This window comes from Ooceraea biroi, chromosome 6, assembly GCF_003672135.1.
Source record: "Ooceraea biroi isolate clonal line C1 chromosome 6, Obir_v5.4, whole genome shotgun sequence".
Taxonomy (NCBI): domain Eukaryota; kingdom Metazoa; phylum Arthropoda; class Insecta; order Hymenoptera; family Formicidae; genus Ooceraea; species Ooceraea biroi.
This window is the reverse complement of record NC_039511.1, coordinates 5041035-5063980: the sequence shown is the minus strand read 5'-3', so window position 1 is coordinate 5063980 and position 22946 is coordinate 5041035. Positions and strand designations below refer to the sequence as shown.

Sequence of the window (22946 nt, the reverse complement as noted above, 5' to 3'; positions counted from 1 at the left end):
TTTCAAATGAAGTAAAAGGTCTTTGTTGTATGATTAGTTGCTGACAGTTTTTCGTCAGCGTGAATAATATTGTTTTAATATAAGCGATTATATTAGCAACTTAGCAAGGCATAATCAAGTCCCGATATTTATGATGTTCCATAGTAGCAAAGTAAGTAATAAGTGTGACAAGTCGGGATTTGAGATTGTGTCGAGACATTTTATTCCATCGAATGTACCCTCGCTGAGAACGAATAGTTATAGCACGGATAATTGGAGGGAGAAAGAGTGTGAGAAAAATTAAATTTCGGGACTGCGATAATCGAAGCTCGAGACAGTATAATTGAAACGTAATTAGCCAGGTGGCTCGCTATTTTTTATTACCGTAACTGCATCGTTCGGTGCTTAATTTGAAAATGACAAACCACTCGACTTGACAGAGAGCATCGACCTGCTACGGACGGGAAAATTGAAAGAAAAATCAATATGTTATCATTGGGCGAGAGATAATTGTCCGTTGTCCATTGAGAGGTCAACAAACTCACTGCCGCGGTTTTAATTTTATTTAATTAAAACCGATCTGCACAAAATTGTATTTCAAACAAAATTTTAGTCGATGTCCACTGAATTGGTGGTTTCGATCCACTGTGTGCCGTGTCAATCTCATGGACAAGAAGTCAATCAAGGCACGAATGTGCATGTGAAGTGGACTCGTAGCGTTGCGTTTGTTTATGCAGGTATCAAAGTATCGCGCTGTCCCATTGGACAGTCTCGTTGAATAATTATTTACACGATTTGCGGAAAGGAAGCAGGTTCCAACAAGACTCGTATAATTTCTGAGACACAAAAATCTCTGTCGCATCCATCGTCACGTACTTAAAATAAAGAGAATATAAATATATTTCATATGCTCTCTCCTGTAAATTTTCCGCGCTGGAAGCCGCGTGTAGCCGCGTCCCAATAATATCTTTTCGTCTTGGCATCGCTTAACACCGCTTAACATCGCTGTTTACTGAGCAGACGAGAACATTGTTCGCGAAATGATGCGTTAGTGTCTAGATCGGACGTGAGTGATCGTCGCGGCTAAAATTCACCGTGATCTTACGCGGTCCACGCGGCCGCTGCTTTTTGAAAGAGGCTGCGCTCCGTCGCGAGTGCAATCGACGATGGAAAGGATTGGTTGGTCGCGGGATAGGGCGACGCGGAATCTCGAGGGTTGATTGAGGAAGGTCCACATTCATCGACGGTTCTCCTCGCTTTAACGGAAGCGAGAAAACACTCGGATTCATCGTGTTGTCGCTGACGTAAGGATACCTAGCGTCGAAGGGGAGGAGCGGGGTGGATCGGACTTAAAAATAACACGCCACTTGAAACAGCTGCGTCGATGGAAAGTTTCCTCTCGCTCCGTCGATTTCAACGAGGTAGAAACCAGCATCCGCTCGCGGATGGCAGGCCACGGTGAATTACGCTCGATTAAATTGAAGGGTTCGCCCTGTAGGTGCCCCGAAAAATGTATGCTTTTAACAAGACTGTATCAGAGCGAGGAAACCTTGCTGCGAGTAGTGATAGTTCGATACCAAACGCGCGGTATCAAACATTGGCGCAGTTAGTAGCGCAAATTATTTGCATCTCGCACGTGCGGTGTCCAAAGTTGTTCTCATATCATCCATCCACAAGGCGGAAGTACTATTCTGCGCGGGCAATAGCACTCAATCAGTCCTTTGGCGGAGCCGAGCGATGACATCACGCTCAACAGTATCAAACGCTACGCTCGCGTCGCTTGTTATTTGCTCGATGTCCATCTCGGGGCAATTAATTATAGTCTCTAATTAGTACCGCATTCCATGAATTGTCCCCGTGCTCCCCACGCTCGCAGAGCCAGACTCGGTCAACGAGAACTACGCGCGCGTCGGCTATAACCAGCTCCGAACGAAGCGCATTGCCTTGCTCGATGTAGCGGCGTTCTAGCGAGCAGTTCATAATGCAGTGCACGCGAATATTCGCTTAATATTCCATAAATATTCGAAATACGTCCGATCGTATCGAAAGGAGAGAGAGAGAGAAAAACAGGTACGCGTTCTCCGTAAAAAAACAAGACTCCCCTAAAATTAGGTGCACACACAGAAACGAACGATTTTGCAGCGGTGTTTATTTTTAGCGTCGACAGATGAGCCGATCGATCGCACGTGTCACATGCAGCGGGATGCGCCGCGCGATAATTTTCCGTTTTAATCACACGCGTTTTCGGCCTGCGGCTTTTCGGGCGCAATCGCCGATCCGTCGCTCATAACTTAACGCGCAGCTCCCGGTAATTTCTGTCCGTTTTCATCTTGCCGCGGTAATGTAAATGCGTCGATTCGCGTGGCAATTGTGCCTCTCTAATGCGGCCGCCGGATTGACGTGCAATTTTGATCGCCTCGCGAGAAAGAGAGAGAGAGAGAGAGAGAGAGCCCGGTGGTATACAGGACACTCGCAGAGTGCCTGCATAATCTGATAATCTCATGTAAATATCGTGTAAATGTGATACATATGCATATGCAGGACAGCAGATACAAATTAATTAAATGCGAGTTCGTTTGATGATAATGGGGAGATGGGAGAGCTTCATCGGGGAGGGTAGCTGCTGCCGAGATGTCGGAACATACGTTCGTTTTTAATCGCCCTGTACTCATTTTCCGCTCTCGTCACGCGTATAGTGAGCACGCGGACGGTAATTCGTTTTTCCCGGCGCAAAAAGGAGCGCGTTCCGAACGGGATTGCTTGTTCTCGGCCGCGATTGCTGTGCGGCGCGCATATTGAAAGTGGAAAATTCGCGCGAGCGATCATCGAACAATCGACGTGCGAAATTAGCTCTTTAATCGCGCAGGTGACACCCCCGCGGCGACGGGGGTGAAACGTTTAATCTCCGACATGCGCGCGTACGCGTGCGATGCGCATAAATTATTTTCCGGAATAGAACCGATCAATTTAACTTTCATGTTGCGCCTCGTGACGGTCTCTAAATATGAGCGAAATTTGCATAACGTACACGGCAATAGCGGCATCTAAATAATGTCTCCGCTAGCGTTCCGTCATGCACCTTTTGCGCGAGTAATATCAAGGAATATGAGGTGCTTCGAGAAAAGATATGAAAACAGCGTCATTTTAATAAAAGTTCCATCAAAACGGAAATTATTCTATATTCTGTTAAAAATTACATTTGATTTATGGCTTCAAGTTGTACTACATTCAAATGCTTTCTCCGCATATATAGAATTCATTGCCAATTTTTTACTTTTGCTCGTTATGCAGTCTTATATACTGTCGTAGTTACTTTCTTTTTTTAAATAATATAATGGCACATATTGTTAGCTGCCATTATATCATCGGACAGCAGCGTTTCCATCTTCGGGTTTGAGAAAGCTTTCTCAGGTCGAGAGCTTTCTGGCAGCTCGACGACCGAGGGTAAAATCGGGCACAGTGGCTTCTTTGTACTAGCGATACGAGCTTGGCAAGCTTTTGCACCATCTGACGGCTCTTCCGGACGAGTTTTCACGCGGACAGCTTTCAAGCTCGTACGAAAGCTTCCAAATGGTGTCGCCATCTATCCACAATATAAAGAACAGATTTTATAAATAAATTTTGCTGAAACAAAGCTCACACGTTATCGCTACCAGTAATTGTAGTAGTTAAAGTTTTATTGGAGACAATTACAAATTTATGTCCAAGTATCTGACTATATCGCATGATACAAACATGAATGTTTCACAATTCAAACAATATTATTATATACTCTCTCTCAATTATATAATTGTTAAAGAACATTACATTTACAACAAGTCCTAGCACTTTATAAAATCAATCTTCCTTGCAAAGCAGCAAGAAATAATTTTTTTTTAAATTGCAAGTTTTTCCTTACATTGTATTATGTAAAAGGAAAAAATTTAATTATTTTAATACGTCAAATTAAATCTTATCCACTAAACGGACTGGACGTGACGTTTTACGGCACGTGGAGGAAGATCAAGTTGCTTTATCGTCGAGCTATTTTCCACAACGTCCGCGTTTGCAAGCCGGAAAATATTCCGCGACTTATAGTTGCTTATTGTACGCATATTCGCCGCCCTCGCCGTCCAAATAGCTCAGGCGGCGTGCAAATGCCATCGAGTGACCCAGCTTCGCGCGTGTTTGCGCTAAATACTGAATTGTGCGTCAAATGCGAGCGTACCGGCGCGAGCGTGGCGCGTGGCGCGTGCATCATCGCGCGTCCGTATGCGCTGCCAAAGTAATTCCGAGTGGTTTAGCAAAAGGATTTGCATCGCGGCGACCACGAGAGTTATCGCGGCCGAGACGTCACTGTCTCTCTCGCGCGAAATAATATGTCGCTTCCGTTATTTCGCGCCGCGAAAGCTCGCAAAAAGCTCCGGCCAGCTCGGTCGGGAAGAGAGACCGAGCGAACTTTCGCAATCCGTTCTGCGTTGCTCCGCATCCTCCCGCGCAACCGCACGCGGAATTATTTTCCGCGCGTATTGTTGCCTCAGCCGGCGCGAAACGTTTGGGTTTGCACCCGGATGAACGTGCGCAAGCTTCGACCAAGCGGGATGACGAAACGTTGCTCGCCGCGTCGTAGAACTTTTCGCGCGAAAGCTCAAATCAGCTCTGCGTCTTGGGCTTTTGAGCGTTCGTAAAGAACTGCGCATTGGAGAACAGATTTGGCCGATCAAAATGTTGCCCACTATTTTAGATGAGATTAAATCAGTCAAAAGAGAGACGGAAAGGATTTTCATCGATTTGCAATTTGGGAATTTGTCTCTCGCATCTCGGAATGATTCATCGTGCCAGAAATTGATGTTTCCAAAGATTTGCACGTGGTACTCTCGCGATATTCTCGTGTCGGCCAGACACTCCCTCTTTCTGTTCCCCGCGTTCGTTTCCCAAGAAAAATAGACGATCGCGACGGCCAACGACAGGTCTCTCTCGATACCTTACGTGTATCGAATTCTACGCGCCTCGTTTGTCGGTGTTCCGTTTCCGACGCGCGGAGTTTACGTAGATTTTAGGGGCGCGGAAAACAAATATGTTACCTATGTAACGCAGACACGGGTCGTGTGTAAAACATTGCAAAACTTTAAAATTAGTTTACGGTTACGGCACGATCGTACACTTGTACTCGTACTAGCGATCACCTTGCACAATACGCCAAACTTTTTCAACTTATCGAAGAACTTAGACCATCAAAAAAACGTGCGAAAAATTATTTATTTGTCCAACGCTCTTATTTAAAGAGACACAGCAATATTAATAAAACAACTTCAAGCTGATGAACAGATCATTCTCCAATGATCTATTCTAAGGGTTTAAGGCTATTCCAACAGCCAAAGAGATCTAGGGTTCCATTATTGTTTGACTTGTCAAAGCGCATCGATGACGACGCAAAGGGTACGAATTCTCAAGTGCCGAGGGTGTCGCGGGAGAAGATGGGGGAGGGTCGCGACGCGTCGTGGCATCTCGACGCTATGCGCTTCCTCCCGTGCGGCACCGCGTGCGTCGTCGTCGCGGCGGGTGGCGGCCTAATTATATGTGTTTCTCCGTATTTCTGGAAGCGGGTCCGCGCGGATGGGGCGCGGAGCCATCCGCTCGTGAGCGTACAGCGGAGGCGCGTTTTCTCGACTTCAGTCGCGCGTGGTCCACCTCGAATCGCGCATATCTTGGCGCACCCCGCGGAGTGTTGCGCAAGACGTTTCTCCACGTCCGGATCCCGAAGTATACCGGCTACATTGAGGATCGTTTTTCGTCGCCCTTGTGATCGCAGCATCCACTTGCAACTCGTCCAAGCTCGCCTCATGAGGCGGGCACGCAGATATCGAGAGAGCGACAGGGCTCGGATCGATCTTCGGCTCGACTAGATGCACCCACTGCAAGTTTGTTTCTTTTCTAGGATAAGTCGCTTGTCATAAACGATGTAAGACGCCTGTCGCGAATTTTGTCAGAATTTATGGAGACTCGTTCGGCGCTTCTGGTGCGAATATATGTATCAGTTGATTTAATTCATATTAAAAAAGATTCAAGTTTAGTGGAGAGTAATCCTATGCCAAGGTTCCGGGTCAGATAATTCGCGAACGCTCCAAAGAGTTCAATTCTGAATCGTATCGCACGGTGACGATCGTTCAGCATGCCGACAACCGGAAATTCGGGGCTATGATTATGCACGAACTTGCAGAATCTTTTCTGACGCGACGGGGGATAATCGAAAGGATTTTTTGAAGTGCCTACCGTGCGAAGAGTTTAGAAAGGAGTTACGTATAAAATTGTGCGAAGCGAGACATCACGACGGCAATCATGGCGACCACGGAGATCTTCCAGGACTGGGATTCTCCATACGAGAATCTCAGCACGATCAGCAGGACCACTACCAGAAAAACCACAACAACCACCACCAGGCGAGAGGTAAGACACGAGAGAGGGTTGACTAGATTTTCACATTCTTGGAGAGTTTAGTACGTATTGTTTATATTCTTCGATTTTACTCTCCTCTTTCATTTTTAAATATTTTTTTAGATTCTTCATTCTCTGCTTAATACATTTTTATCTTAATACTTAATTGTTGGATATGCTTAGAAAATCTTACGTTCACAAATTTATTTTTAAATCTTGAAATTCTTTAGAATTCGTAAATTGGAGTGAAACTCTAAGATCTTTTCATCTTTAGACGTTCTTGTTCCAAATTGTGGCAAGTTATTGTACTTATCAATTTTCCGCATCGCAATTAAACGCCAAAAACGATTCACTTTTGGAATTAAATCTGGTAATCCTGCCAGAATCCGCTGCTGTTTTTGCTGTTTCATGCATCATGCTGATCACATATCTCCACGTCCGTCACGCGGATTATAAACACGTGAAGAGAAGATTTAGAATATCCGTTTGCGACACAGAAAACTCGCGGATTCGCATAAGAGAATTAAGCCGGGAATGGACGGAAAAGCTAAGAAAAGACCCTTTTTCTTGGCGCGCGCGCGAGCTAAGTGCACAAAGTAGCTGCCGCCGCATGCGATTACTCATCGGCGGCAATTTACGATTTTCCGGCTGTTTATCCGTGAATCAGATCCGCGGAGCAGTGGTAGCTTTGGATCCTGGCAGCCGTATGTAAACGCACGAAAAGCTCCGGGTTTCAAGATGGGGTTTCCAAGGGACAATGAATTTTCCATTTTGCTTAGATCTGGATAATACTTATTTATTTATTTATTATTTATTTATTTATTTATTAAATTATAATAATTTAGGGAGACAAAAGAATACTCAGAATCTTTCAAATTCACTTAGAGATTAGTGTTTGGATCTCGAATAGTTTGCGACCCTTAAATATTCTTTTGGATACCCAAATCGTTTTGTATTACATTATTTTGCCTTCTCCAACGTGATGATATAGCGAGTGCAAAATATAACAAGAGCAATGATTAAATAAGCATTCTGAATTTCCGACCTTGTTAGCGCCACACTTGCAATGACAACGACGCGCGACCATGTTTGCGGCTCGCGCATCGGCAGCCGCGCGCGGTATGTTGGCATTGAAATCTCGGAACCGATAGATGCATCCGGTACGAGCACGTAAAAATACGTCCGATATAAATAGGGCTAAAGCGACGATAAACAAAAGCGACACGCGCAAGCCTCGGAAGGACTGCGCCGGCTGCGTGTCTGCTTCATTACCTATAAAAATAATTCGGTGCCTCTTTATGTGTCGCTGCAGGCACTGGCCGTATGCCAGATGGCGAAATAAAAATGACAGTGAAAAAAAGCCGGAATTGCGCAACGATCGCGATATGATTTGATGATCGTCTCGGATTTATACCGCCGCTCGGTCGGAAATTCTGCGGCCCATGTCTCGCGCCTTGCGATCCGCTTCACCGAAGGCTGCAGACGTTCATTCAGAAGCTGGGAGTCGATGGGGAATCATTATATTCAGCTGATGATTCCTCGATCTATTCTCCAGCTTCCTCAGAAATATTACGTGCGGACAGAGCTCGTCACGAATAGAATGCACCGTGCGCTGCATTTGCATTCGGAGCTGGCAATTTCGCGAGCGAGGAGACTCCGGGATCTTCGATCCTATGAATTTAGTCTCGGTGAGTCTGATTCGCGGATTCTTCAAGCCGCTTCTCTTCTTGAAGGCAACAATGTGTTCGGCGTTTTGGCGTATCGACACTTGGCTCGGTCTCTCGTCTCGGTTGGCGATGATCAAACGGCCTCGCACCTCGCTGCCGCGTTTAATCGCGTCCGATCCCGTTGACGTTTCTCCGCGCGTTTTCCCTCGGAAGCGGGAACCATGGCCGTTCTCGAAATACCGGACGACCCGGCTCGTTCCATCGATAGCGGATTCCTGAGATCTCGCCGTGAGCTTAGACGCGTTGCATTTATCGCGCCGACCTTACGTCTGTTTGGAGTACGCTCGGTTGTATTTTCGTGGCGGGCGGCGTTATTGGCGGCGCGCGAGGAGCACGAAATGACGGCTTTCGCAGAAATTTTCGCGAGAATGCCAGCGGACGGCACGATCGCGTTGAGAACTTTTGATCCGTCCGTTCAAGTCGCTGCCAAGTAGCGGCGGCGACTTATAAATTATCCGCGGGAGATTAACACGCGGAGCGTGGAGAATTATGGCGCGCGATACAAATTGCTACGTGTGCCCCGCGCGTAGTAGCAGCGTTTTGTTTAGCGCGGCTCTATTCAATGGTCTCCCGCCTTAGAATTGCGCGATCAGACAGGCTCATAATACAATGCTGCGATGACGATCGGCACGACAGGTATCTATGAGAGATCGCACGTTTCGCAACGCGTAATGACGCGCTTGAAGCGACTAGAAGAACGCGCGAGAGAATGTAGACAGGATCCAACAATGACATATAGATGCGATGAAGCCCTTTGGCCCTCGCGATTATGAGAGCGGCATTCGTATAGGTCATTTTTAGCAAGATTGTCAGAAATGTAATCTTAAAATATTTATTAGCCAATGAGGAAGATTTAATAATATCTTTATACTTAGGACGATTCTAGTATGAGGCGAGACTATGTAAATATCGTTTTCAGACAACTCGAATAACTTGATGATTCCTCGATTCGACACGTGGAGCGATTCGAGCGTAACGCGCGCGATTCGGGAGCGCAGTGAGGGCGGATTTTGGCAGTTTGCACACGGTTGACGTTGAGGCAAACGGATTGCAACCGAATTGTTGGAATCCCGAATTGTTTACGATGCGTGTATTAATCTCGTAGAATCGCGCCACCCCTCGCTTGCTGGGTCCAGCTCGATTCCGCAATGCGCTGGTGCGCGACTGCCATCCGACTGCCAGGGCGATCCGCGTGGGCCTCGCTGCTAAATCGGCAATCGTAAAACTCGGATTGTTGAGCCGGCGCTCACAATAGAATACGTCGCGAAATTGGCAGTTCCGATGTCGTTTACCTCGTTACTCGGAGCTTTACGCGGAGCCCGTCATCGAAGTGACGGCGATCGGCGGAACCGGCTTGTCACCGTTTAATTTTTGTAATTTTCCTCTCGCGCGGCGAGACCGTCGTCCGTCCGGACGACTACTCGTTGTACTCACCGCGATCCGGAAATAGGCTCGGCCTGTTCCCTCGGTACTCCGATTCTCTCTTTCTCGGTGCCTTTTCTAATTATAGCACGCCGAAACTCTTTGTACGTCGCTAAGAATAGGATCGGAAAGCTCCGCGGTAAATGAGGAGTTCTGAGGGTTCTCGACCTCGCTCGCGGTCATTATTCTCTCGCGAGACGTGAAAAAATAAAGTACACGTGGATCTGCGGATCCGCCGTTGTTGATGGTCGACCTTGAACCTCGATCGGGCCGCGGTAATTGAACGCGTCTATTTCCACGGTTACTCGATTTGATTCTTTCGGCTCGGCACTTTGCGAGTTCCGGCGCGAGAAGGTTGACGTTGCTGAATGACGAAAAATAAAGGGAACCAGATGTCCTGGAAAAGTTTCCCGTCCGAGCGTTCACCGCCGGGCGTGATTTATTCAAAGTGGTTTCCGCAAGACTGTTCCGCGCCTTCCCGCTCTCGTCCTTCGCCCACCGGACAGGTCCGTTCCTTCGGGATAATCTCAGATATCCGGAACTTTTGCTTCTCTTCTAGGGAACTTGCAAGTCTCGCCGTTTCGTGCACCGAGTCCCCCCGAAGAGTAATACACACCCTGTTTTTGCGCAGCGCGCAACTTAACTCGACCGAATACGTAATAGGATTCGAGTTTGATGACTGCGAAATCCTCCGATGTCTACTTTGCGGATCAGTTCCACATCAGGGGATGTATACGCTGCAATTTCACATTCTTACGTAAATCGCGGCGATTACGGAATGCCTCACGTGCGAGATGACGACTCTTAAGCAGAGAGAAAGTTCCACCTTGGATATCCATACGCGACGCGTTATGGCGCAAGAAGATTCGCTTGGCATTGCATGTATCGGAGCGTTTCATCTCGCGGACGGAGTGATCTCCACGCTCTGGAAAGTGTGTTACAAAAATATTGTAACGAACAATCGTGCGAACGGGGCTAACTAACTAAGCGGACGCGCGCAATTTTAACGAAATGAAAGTGACGGCTTGTCGTGTAGATTGTTCGAGCCTCGTGTCGTCAGACAATTTAAACGCGCCGCGCGTGTCTCTCGCAAAGGCCACTGACGTTCATGATGTCATTGTCACATCTGTGTTGTTGCGCTTTGCGTAATTCATTGCCTATTCGAATGCCTATCTTTGGCGAGCAAGGCGCGCGCGTTTACGGCCCTTTTTAATTAAATCGGCAGCGCGTGTTGCCGCCGATTACATGCCGTCGTCGTCATTGTTGTCGTCGTAAATGTCGCGGAATTCTCTGGTCGCTGCCTACCTCGACCACCTTCGAATACGTGAGTCGCCACGATTATGTATGACGCGCGGGGGCGGCTTTCATTACGGCGCACGCACATGCACATAATCATGCACAAGTGTACACACGCGGCTGACCTTTTCATCAGTCATCAGCGAAGGTTCTCACGCGCGTGCGGGTGGGTTGTGGTCAGCCGATCGTGACTAAGCGGGGTTCTTAAATGCGATGGCATGCCCGCGGGATTAGTTGAAGGGACAAAGGCTCCCATGACGTGCCAGCAACAACTATGCGTGACGACGTGAGTGGAAACCGGTTGTATGGGTAGCATCGAGTAAGAGCATTTAATCGTTCTCGACTTTGACACTTGGAATACGTAAAATATGGGATCTCTTTGTGTTTAATCATTCCACCGTTCATTTCATTCGAGGCCTCTGTACTCTTGCCAATGTCGTTAGGATTTTTTGGAAAATAGTAAACAGAAATAAATGTTTAGAATATAAAAGGATGCTGCGCGACTTTCAGATAACCAGGTGACCGACAAGTTCGTTCATTCGGAATTGCGAGATCAGCCCCGGCTACTGTCCGACAGTTTAGCAAAGTCGCGCGATAAATTGAGAGATCTCCGCCAAGCAGCGCGAAAATCCATAAACCGTCCCGAAATACGCGCGCGAGAACGCTTGCCTCTATCCGCGATCGGTTCGCGCGTAAAACCGTAGCCGGCCGGCCGGCTGCACGAGCTCGCTAAACTTAGGCCGCATTGACACGCGCGATTATTTACGCGCCGGGCCGAGATCGGGAAAGCAACGTGCATCGCGCGGTCGGCTCGTGTCAGCGACCCCGATGCTTTCTCACCGCCGCTGTTTCCGATCGATCACTCGACGGGCTTGATAGGCTTTCTTCCTCCCTTTTTGCCGTCGCCTCCCACAGCAGCCCTGTCGATCTCTGTTTATTCGTGGACACACGCGCGAGTACGTATCCATCGCCGTCATCGGACGCATCGAGCGACAATTCTGAACGTCGCGCGAGCGTCGTGCAACCGATTTACGATGCGGATCAATAGCGATCTCGCGAGACTCCGCGGAGACTGCCAACGGATCTCTTTTGCGATTGATTGATGGGGGAAAATATGGAACAGTCGGATCTCCGAGCGAGCGTGGGCGCTATCGATCAAGGTTGACCGTGTTCTCGAAATACATCGGTGAATCGATCGAGCGATTCAAAATAGAGACGCTTCTTCGCAGTTGTATTTTTATAAATCACCGGAGAAGATGCGCGCCGTGAGAGCGAGGCGATGTTTCTCCGAGGAGTTCTCTCAGAGAAGCTAAGATCAAGGACCCATGGTGTTCCATGGAAATGCTCTATCGCTCGTAGCCATGGCTTGCTCCTCGCGTTCCTCGTCTGCTATTTCGAGACGTTACTTTCAGCGCTTCGGAACAAAGGGCTCGGCCCGCGCGAGTCAAGCGGAATGTCAGCTGAGCGGCCGTTCTCTGGGATCAAATATATTGCGATGTCTGTAAGACGAGATTTATATATTTTCTTTTTTTGTATTTTCTATTGTTATATTTCTTGATTTCCAAGCTCTTGTAAACGGATGTTAGTTGTGCGAATAACGTGCCTGCTATTCTGACGATTGTAACGACTGTTTGCTGAAATTTTCTTTGGAAATGCTTATAAAGCGATGGACATGGAGTGAGCATTCTTTCAAGGCGATTCCACAGACTTAAGGATTAATACGATTTGACATATTGTGGCATTTGGAAAACCGCTGATCTTAAACATCGCGAAAAGTTCAAAAGACATCGTAAAGACGCCTAAGTCTGAGAGATTGCGGCGCGTATCTGACGTTTTTATGGCGTCTTTATGACACCTTCCGGGTGTTTGCGTTGTCTGGAATAGCTTGCGCCTGTGATGTCATGTTGCGGAATATGAAATTATGCTCATTTTTGCCGCGGCGTGAAGTTCACGTAGCGGCACGCTCATAACAATAGCGCCTTCTATTATTCATGGGAGTTTCATGAAAAAATTGCATGGAGGAGACTCGCGCGGCGATCTCGGTTGCATCTTTCTAACGGTTGATATGTACGAGATGCGGTGAGATCATACAGCGAGTCCGTCAGATGATATCACGCCGTTCTTAAGCGGCAACGGGTTGTTTACTCGGACGGTGGACCGCCACGGACATGAGAATGCCATTCAAGCAAGCTAATAAATTCATCGAATGTCAGATGGTATCTCGCGCCCTTTACTCTTGCAACGGAGGATAGACGAAGCATTCAGCTGCATTATAAATCGTTTTTAAATGAAAAAATCATTAGACGTAAAACGAACGTTTAAGCTTCCTTTAGAAGTCTTCAAATCTCTGACAGTTCAAAAGAACAAAACCGGGATCGATAATCCCGTTCTTTGACAGTCTATCAGAGTATGCAGCTGCACTTTTTACGGCAAAAGAGGAAAGTAAAGTAAGAATTGAGTTTTTCTGATGGCACCGCGTCATCTGTAAAGCATTAAAAAGCGCGTCACGTATTCGAGGAGCGAAAACTCGGAAAAACTGGATCCGCATCTACATCCATCTACGGAAGCGGGGCCGAAGTGAAAGTCGTTTGAACGCGATCGCCGCCGGTTCGTAGACTTCGCTACTCGCGCACAATACCACTCTGCTCGCCCGAGGTACTCTCATCGAGGTTCCAGCATAAAACTCGGTTGTTTAGTAGCACTCCAGCACCGGGGGGATTCTCGTCTCCGCTCACGTGCCGCTCCTTTGCTCGCCCGAGTCGCCTCGAGCCCGTCTCACCTGTGAACGAGGGAACGCACCGCAAATTCGCTCGAGTCTCGCAGCCGTTCCACCGCGAATCGGTGTGTGCCACGTGATTATCTACATCGGGTCGCTCGTTTCTGCGGTCAACGCGTTGCGTAAGTACAGTCCCATTTATGGCAATCACCGAGATTCGCCTGCGCGACGACGACGACGAGCCTTTACGAGGGCACTCGCGCGGACTCTCGCGACGACGATTAGCCTGAATGCACGTAACGAGTGCTCTACTTTATTCAAGGACCTGACTCTATTGAGAATCACGCCTCGGCAGATTGGGGAGCCCGATAAAAATCGCTCCTTTCGACACGAGGGTGCAACGCGCGCGCGAATGCAGCCGCGAAAATATTTTCGCCTGGCCACCCCGCCCTGCGATTTCGGTAATGCCGTGCGGTCCATTGCGGTCGCAGGCAAATAGCGATCATTCGGATAATGCGTGTATTTTGCATGCGGTATTCCGAGAAAATGAGCAAGTGCCACTAATTAACGATCGGCCAATATTTGATCAGCTTGCTGCGCATATCGGCGATATGCCTAGCTCCATTATTCTAGTAATCGAAATGGTATAATATCGTGACCGCTTGATTACTCGGCCAAACATCTGCGTCCGCTAATCACACACAAGCACACATAATGTACTTGCCGCTGGCAAACCGCGAATTTCTTTTCGCCAGAGTTAATTTAGCCTTCTGGATATATCGCACGAATATTCAATTACGGCTCCCGGTCGTAGATGAGTCGAATAGAGAACTTCATTCATGCTTCTACTCTTGACGAGACTGTTCACAAGACGTTAGAAGAGCTTCGCGCTTATCCTATTGACTTCTTTGACAGCGACACTGAAAATTAAAAAATTGACGACTAAGAGAGCTTCCCCGAGCTTAAATGATTTCCAAAATTTACTTCAATTTAAATATTTGATTTATTCCAAAAATGCGAGGCTTTAGAGCTTCGCAGATCCGATGATAATGCATAATGTAACGTTGCTGAAGGGTAACTGAATGCAATGGTGTCGAATGTCGCATACCCGACCGCAGATCGAAAATAACTGGAAGTGATTGCAGCGATCACTGACCTACGATACCACGAACGAGCGTTCCTGGTATCGTAGCACGTGCTGGTCGATAGATTCGCTCAATTTAGCGAATGAGATGGGTTCGTCAGGGGATATCAACGTGTCGGCTACATTACAAGTTGTGACGCTTCGTCGCCAGCGACGTTGATAATTATTGCAGGAGGAGGGCTTCACCAGGAAGTCGATCGAAGCATCGTCGTCGATGAATATTCACGCGGTCTGTCGAACGTCACAGCGGATGGAGCTACAAATTGATATAAGCGCGATTAAATGTGGAAGCCAGCAGTTTTGCCGGGAATCAGCGCAGCATGACAAACGCGCAGACAAATTGCTAACAGCTATTTCGCTACTCCGCCGCTATTTCGGAATTCAGACGAATAAAAGCGCAACAAGCCCAGTTGGAAACAGCAAAAAGACATTAGAATCATCGAGACAAAGCTCTCGAGCATGAATCCGAACTGGCCGCCGCTGCTGCAATTTATTTCCGGACAAAACGCGCATCAAATATTCCTGCGTAGCTCATCCTAATGTAATCGCTTTGGTCTCGATTTAACTCCAACTTGATATCTCCAATAATCGCTCCCAATTTACATGCTCAATTTCATCGCTCAATTGTATCTCAACTTCTTAATTACGCGCCTGTCCCAATTAGACCCTCGTTTGTGTTGACTCCAATGATCATCTCGATCTACGGGTGCGCGACGTCGATCTAATTACTAACTAGAGTTTCACATCCGTCGGTTTGTCGCCAGCTAATTGAAAAAGAGACTGACACGATAACCCAGATCGCGGGGCTCATATCAATACACTTTCACAATTGCGGGACCTTTGCGCTTTCCGGGTCCGGGCGATTTTATTAATTCCCGTCGAGTGCCTGGCGAACCGCCAACAGGCATCTGTTTGTACACAGATCAAGAGCGAGAGACAAAGAGAGAAATGAAGAGAAAGAGAAAGAAAGAGGAGCGATCGAGAGGCTCGATCGGAAGGCGGATCGAGAGCATCGTTGGATCGGATCCACCCGGCGCGGCGCGAAGAAGACAATAGTGGCGCGATGGTGGATATACAGGCGGTGATACACGTCGATTACGACGGTTTGATGAATCGCGGTGGTACATTGTGTAACACGCGTGCTTGGCACACGCTCGCATCTCGACGTGAGCGCGAAACGATCCGCCGTTGACGAGGAGATCGTAAAGCGCGAGCCGCGCCAGATAAATCGTCCCGAAGGAGCGTGATTTATGTGGCGATCGTCGCAGACTAACTACTACGAGATCCACGGCGGTTATTACCGTTATTACACGGCGAGCGTTGTAATTACACACGCGGCTCTCTCTCGGGAGAGCCGCGGTCGCATGCGACCGATTGAAAAGTCACGCGACTCGAAAACGGAACGGTGTCGGCATTAATAGCTGTCGATTACGGGGACACGCTTGATCTGCGATGCCCGTCGAGCACGGAATGAGCGAGCGAGCGAGCAAGTGCTCCAGGTCATTGAACAATGTCTCCTAATACTATGTATTCGCCAGCTGTTGGACGTGCATAAATACTAGTAGCATGGTACAACGCCGTGGAAACCGTTGCGGCGGTACGTTACGGCGCATAAAACGATGCTTAACGACCGTTACGACGCAAACGAAGCTTGAAGATCGCTTGACTCAAACACGTTGGACGAAACCGGGCGAAGGAGGCGGTGTCCGTCCGACCAGTAGAGGAAGTCGACATGACTTCTTCCACGATTACGCGAATTTTCTCGCCGAGAATCAAGTTGACATCGAGTGATCGGCCGATGCAATTCTCGCGTTTTTAGATCTTCCGACTGCGACACCGCCGAGCTCTCGATCTTCGTCCCGGAAGCTGTTTAATACGTTTTTAATAGCCGCGTTAATGACGCTTTCCTCTGGCGAGCGATGACCGCGTAGCTGCCGGAGAGATAAGGACGAATAAGGAAATGCAATCAACTAGCGGAGCTGTATATCGAAGAGAGTTATCGTCGTCTTCTCGCGGATGCAGATCACGATGATGCAGATCACGCAGCTCTCACTTCCCACATCTGCTGGCCGATCAACCGCCGTTAGAGACTAACGTCAACGACAATCGTCGCGTCGCGGACCGCTTCGTCTGCTCGCGCGGGATATAAGCGAGATGCGTGCACCACTCGCTTTCCCATCAGCCGAAAGGAAAAAAAAACTGGTTGCGTTTTCTATCGCCACGCCGCGCTTCGTCACGGCAGCATTTTCGTCCTACTTCCTTATAACGGAGTACTCGGGATCGGTTGGAAAGCAGCTGTAAATTAGACAAATAACAAATTGCAAATGCGAGATAGAAATCAAACAAAATTACTGCGGGTTGGCCGGAGAGTAATCCCCGCCTCTGCCACTTTTACAGGCCACCACGTGCTGCTGACGTGCGCTTGGTGTTCTGCTGCGCCGCGGGCTCCGAACATCACCTTAACATTGAAAATACTTGAGAAATTTCGTTAAAAATATCTCCAACAGACGCGGTCCATCTGCATGCAAGTGTCTTTCGCGTCTCCAAGTCTCTTTTCGCGACGATTGTCTGGTCGTCGGAATGACAAGCGAGGAAAATAACGAAGCGTGTGTGATATCGCGAAACATGAAAGATGGTGTATTTTTAGTAGCTCATTCAAATTGCACGGTTAGTCCATCTTCGCGTTGGACCTCATCTCGCTGTTGTTTATTTCGATCTGCTAGTTAGTCGTCGCAATCCTCATCGTCCAAATTTAAAAATTGAGCGACTTTAGGATCCCTGAACCAAATACTCAAAAACTACCAAACACAACAGTCCACTCACATAAATATCCATTGAATGTTACAAAAGAAACTTTTATCATCTCACTACTCTCAGCGAGACCAATGTTTTCCCCTGAAAACAAGAAAATTGAACGATCTTCTACATTTGAGACGCCAAAGATCAAATGGTAATCCTGCAGCAAAACCGAATCAAATCGACAGACACCTGAAGCAAGCCAACAGCCTGAAACGAGAGGGTCCATGAGCGAAAGTCCAGCAAGAGGGAAAAGAACAGACAGACAGACTGACTGATAGACCGACAAAGGGCGAGGAGGGAGCAAGGTGCGCGAAGGTGCATGGGTGCATGCGACCGGTGGGTTCCGGCGGGAGTGCAAAGTGCCCGAGTCCTTCGCGGTCGCAAGGGTGGAAGTCGTTATTAATGCGGGCCTAGGTCACGGGCGGCGGAATGTCTTCTCGGTTGGTGCCGCGGCTAGTTAGTTCGTAAGAAGGCCAGTGGCCGCGCTCTCGCGCTCACTATAAATAATCGTGTGCGCGGGTATGTCCAAGTATAGCCTGTTGGGAGGGTGCCAGCCTCAGCGAGGAGGCCTCAGCTATTTTTGCGGGCTTGTCGCGGCTACTAGCGCGCGCCGCAACGCGCGATGGACACTCCGATCGAGACTGTCGACGGGGATGGCCCCGCTGTCTCTCCCTCGAGCTGGACCATCGACCACCGCGTATCATCAGAGTATCCCCCCCTCCCCTTCGTCCACTCGATCTGTTGCCTTCCTCTCCTCTTTCTCCTTCACTTCTTTTCCTCCCCCACTTGCTCCTCGGTGCGATATCAATCCCCCTTCTCGCTCGAGATCTTCCTCTTGCTGTGACCTTGAGCGGCGTCGCGCTGTCAGGTCGATTATGTCAATGTGCAAGGCTTCGCGGATTACGTGATCGAAGAAGATGGAATGGATCACGAGAGAGAGAGAGAGGGGGAGGAACACGCGGAGAGAGAGGCGGAGGATGGAAAATTGCCGGTTTTGGCAACTTGGATTCACGTGCCGGTTTCACGGTCAGCCTCAGGAAACGAGGACGAGGGGCGCTCGATTAATATGCGAGTGACTCGCGTTGCATGGTTCCGCGCATTACCGGATGCACATGAGCGCATGCATAAATTTATACCGACTTCTAATGCACGCTGAACGAAAAGAGTTAAGCGAGCGCGATGCATTCTAAACAGCGAAGCGATGCGTTAATTGCAATAATGAAACCGAAGTCGATAGAGAGTTATATCGATACGTCGTTAAGAAATTAGTTATCAATCCAGGTTTATTGAATCAATGCATTTTTAATCCGAAAAGCGCAAACACGAACGAGATTATAGATAAGCGAGATGTTACGAGAAAAATAAAAATATTATTTATTTATTTGGAAAGTAATATTATTTAGAAAGTCGCACCATTAGCAAAATCGTCCGTAACACAATTATGTACTTGAGTTAGAGCCCCGAGCGTGCCGCGGCGTCTTGAGGGTATTCCGTAATTTAGCACAAAGGGTAATTGCATCACAGAAAACCGTAGAAGAAGTGAGAGGCTGTCGACTCGGGGACGGTTCGTTTCTGCATGTAATGCAGCGTCATGCCAATATTATCTCTGACGGATTATCGAAAGTCTTCCGCGAGTCTCTCAATAAAAATTCTCAAGGATGTAAGAGTCAAGTTGGAGAGCGCTGATATCGCGAGTTTTGCGTTCAGGATTGCACGAGTAACTTTCCAGATTAACTAAAAATAGAAACTAATAATTTTGTCATTTCCCCAATGCAAAACAATCAAAAGAGAATTGTTAAATATCTTTATATTAATATTGTAATAAATATTATAAAATTATAAAATAATTATAAAAAATTATAAAATATAAAATATATTATAAAATTAATATTATAATATTGTAAAATATCTTTAAATTAGAGTACTCGCCGAATGCTCTGTCGCTTAGGAAGATTTGAGTCTCAATAATCAAGTGGCAAGTTAAATAAATTGAATATATAAATATACAGCGTAAGAAATAATGAATAAAAATAAATTATTATTATTTCTATAAACATGGTTTCTGCGTTTGCTATGCAACGTGACGTCGCAGCGCCTTCAAATTTCCCGCCTTCAATCGCGCATATCCCATTCGCCATAACACCTTCCAGCGTTGTGCAGTTGTCCAAGCGATATCAGCACGATCAATAGTATCAATACGATCGTTTTCGTTACGTCGCATTCTCGTAAACTACGTTCGAAGAAGGTTCCAATTTACATAACCTCATATATTTAAACAAGAATAAAAAAACGGTGCGTACTGTCCGGAGATCCGTGAATCTGGACAAGTTGCCGGCGCAGGATCGACTCGGCCGTCACGTAATCGCATTGTCTGCGTTAAAGGGCGCTGCCGCGATCAGCCGTGATCCGGTGGGCTTGTCAGTGAAGCGTGCGCTTGATTCGTGCGTGTGTGTGCGCGTTTCTACATTGTCGGATAGTGCAGGCGGTCACTCGATTTTTAAATCCACGCCCTGGAGCTATCAGCACGCATTCATCCGCGCTGACGTCACGACGCGTCCCGTCTACCTCGTAAGTCCCGGAACGGGCCCGGTTCACCCGGCCGTCGGACAGCGGCGCCGACGGCGAGGCAACGTCGCCACCGCCGCTGCCGCTGCCGATGACGATTTGGCACGCGAGTTGTCAATGAAAATCGATCCCAAATTATCTGGGTCAGAGGGCATCAGCCGCGTTGGACGCTCGCCGAATTTATATACGCGGCCGTCGTTGGCCGGGGTGATCGGATCGGCCAGTCGATCGCGCCCGTGCGAAAGAGAGCGCCCAGCTTTCGGCGTCGCTTCCGCGATAACGCTTCCGCGATAACAGAAGTCCGACGCGGCCTGCGAGTCTAGCACCTTGCCGAGCGGCTGACGCGTCCGACGTATCGAACGGGCCGCTTCACGCGTCCACCGCGCGGTCAATGCGCTCGCTGAATAATTAATATCGATCGGGGCGGATCGCTAATAACGCCGGCGGCACTCTTTCTTTGTCTTGAGAGCGGCATCGCGGATGCGCCTCCTTGCAAGTGCCATCGCGACTTGTTATCATTATCCGAAGCGAACGTTGCGAAAAGCCGGTCAGGTAGAAGAGCTTCCTCGAGCGGATCTCGAGAGAGTAGAATCTCGCGGGATGTCGAGGAAACACTCGGTTGTTGATCAGGAACCATGGAATGATTTGCAGACCTCCTCGTCGACCAAGACGACCACCATGACGACAGCGGCCAAGCTGTACGGCAAGGACCTGAGCGAGTATGACGACATTGACGTGGACAAACTGCTGGCGGAGCTCACGCCCGAGGAACTCAACATACTGGCCAAGGAAGTGGATCCTGACGTGAGTATGCTGGCTGGTTCGCAGGATCAGCGCAAGTCGTTGTCTCTGTCGCATCTTGTCCCATTCAGCGTACTGAATTTACCCTACACCCACAGGACAGTTTCATGCCACCCTCGCAACGCTGCAGTTATGAGTGCACCAAGAGCCCCACGGGGCCACTGAATCGCAAGAAACTCATCGAGCACATCAACAAGCAGGCTCTAGAGACACCTGATATTCCAGAATTGAAGCCGTACGTTCCTGGTGTGGTTAGAGGTAAAAAAGTGAGTATAGATTATGGATATCTGGGAGACGACGTATAAAAATTGGATGAGTCAGAAAATCGTGACGGTATTTCAGTAGGTGACACTAGAAGTGGTGTGTTATCAAATGGCAACGTAATATATAACTACACTATATATAGAAAAAAATCATCAAAAACGAAGGCAATTATCTTATCAAAGAAATAAATTGTTTTAAGCACGAACAATCACTTTACGGTGGAGGAGCCTTCTTGGAAGGAAAGGAGAAAAACTTTCTGACTCGTCTAATATTTATAATGTAGCGTCTAACGTCACGGTTCCGTGAAAGTCTAAAGCCTGAGATTATGATAGAGAAAAGGAACGCTCTTCTAGAAATTTAATAGCACGTCCTGCTGAACGTTGCTTACAGCGTACAGCAGGATAAAGATGGTACGATGATATACATATTGCAGCGATTGCATGCATCGCGATGTTTCAGTGGATACCTCCACCGCAAGAGTCCGTGAAGGAGAAGGAGGCGGAGGAACAGATCGCGATAGACCTCGGCGAGGAGTACGAGCAGGCGCTTTCAGCTGCTACCCAGGAGGAAATCATTGATCTTGCTGGTAAGACTTGCCGATCGTTTCTCAAGGCTCTCCATTGTATCGGGGGAAGCAGAAATACGAGCGGCTGAAACCTCGCCTCTTCTGCTGCTTTCCAGCTATTCTTGGATTCCATTCCATGATGAATCAGGATCAGTATCACGCGTCGCTGTTAAATTCTGGACAACCGGTCGGCCTCGGCTGGGACGGAGTGACGAAGGCCAGCCAGCCGAAAGTTTACCCGATGGAGCCGCCCAACGACACGGACGTCGACGCTACCATCAAACAAGTGCGGAACGACGATTCGACTCTGGTCGAGCTGAACTGGAACAATATTAAAGTGAGTGTCATCCCTGTAATAATGTCCTCACGAAGGAATAATTTATTTCTGTTCAGATTAAATTTATTATTTGTTGAATGCTGTGTTGTAGAATATCTCAGACGAAAAATTCCTCCAGTTATTCGAGGGTTTGGAAATGAACACGCATCTGGAATCCCTGAGTTTGACCAACGTCGGGCTGAACGACAAGACCGCGCAACGGCTGGCCGATGCATTGGAGAAGAACTCGACGCTTAAAGTCCTCAAGTGCGCATCGCAAGAATCCTTATTAAAATCCATTTCTCGCTAATTGCTTCTCGCGTTTTAATTCTGAATTTTCACTCTTCAGCGTGGAGACGAATTTCATAAGCCCACCTGTGATAGTAAGGCTCATCAGATCGCTCCTCAAGACAAAAGCTATCGAGGAATTCCGATGTTCGAATCAGGTAAGCTTTCGCTCGAGCTTCACGCGTAAATCACGCGGATGAAGCGTGCTCGCTTGCGCGAGAAGATGGAAAAAAGGCACGCGAAAATTAATCATTAATCTTTGCATCATCTTTCAGAGGTCACAAGTGCTGGGTAACAAGATCGAGATGGAGATCACGCAGCTGGTGGAACAAAACCCGACGTTGCTACGGCTCGGGTTGCATCTGGAATTCAACGACGCCCGACATCGCGTCGCTGCACACTTGCAACGCAATATCGATAGGAGTAAGTACACGAAGGATCGCCGCAACGATCTCCCGACGATCAAATAATATTTTTCGGCGTTATATCGTAGCTCACAGGAAGCAGGAACGTACAATCGAGAAAGACGTGCGAAAATATCATTCTGGGGAATGAAAAAGGTGTCTTTCGCTAAACTGATTGACACTTGGATTAACGCGTTCACTCGCGCAAAAATGTTTAACGCGTCGTCTCGAATGTTTTTATAGATT

At 47.9% G+C, this 22946-nt stretch overlaps 1 protein-coding gene across 10 annotated transcripts in view; it reads left to right on the top strand.

The window, feature by feature from the left end:
* Positions 1-22946, top strand: part of LOC105281995 (tropomodulin) — a 46564-nt gene that overhangs the window by 7824 nt on the left and 15794 nt on the right. For 7 of the 10 annotated variants that reach the window (XR_894409.3, XR_894412.3, XM_011343620.3 and 4 more), the window contains exons 2-8: positions 20714-20866; positions 20962-21129; positions 21587-21713; positions 21809-22029; positions 22121-22275; positions 22358-22454; positions 22572-22719. Coding sequence is in view for 5 of the 10 variants with exons in the window: in XM_011343620.3 (XP_011341922.1) it covers positions 20714-20866; positions 20962-21129; positions 21587-21713; positions 21809-22029; positions 22121-22275; positions 22358-22454; positions 22572-22719 (1069 nt within the window). In the remaining 5 variants the exon portion in view is untranslated. Of the gene's footprint in view, positions 1-6166; positions 6406-13588; positions 13737-19762; positions 20066-20713; positions 20867-20961; positions 21130-21586; positions 21714-21808; positions 22030-22120; positions 22276-22357; positions 22455-22571; positions 22720-22946 lie in introns of those variants that run through there. The other 3 variants (XR_002193449.2, XR_894421.3, XR_894422.3) reach the window with 3 other exon arrangements.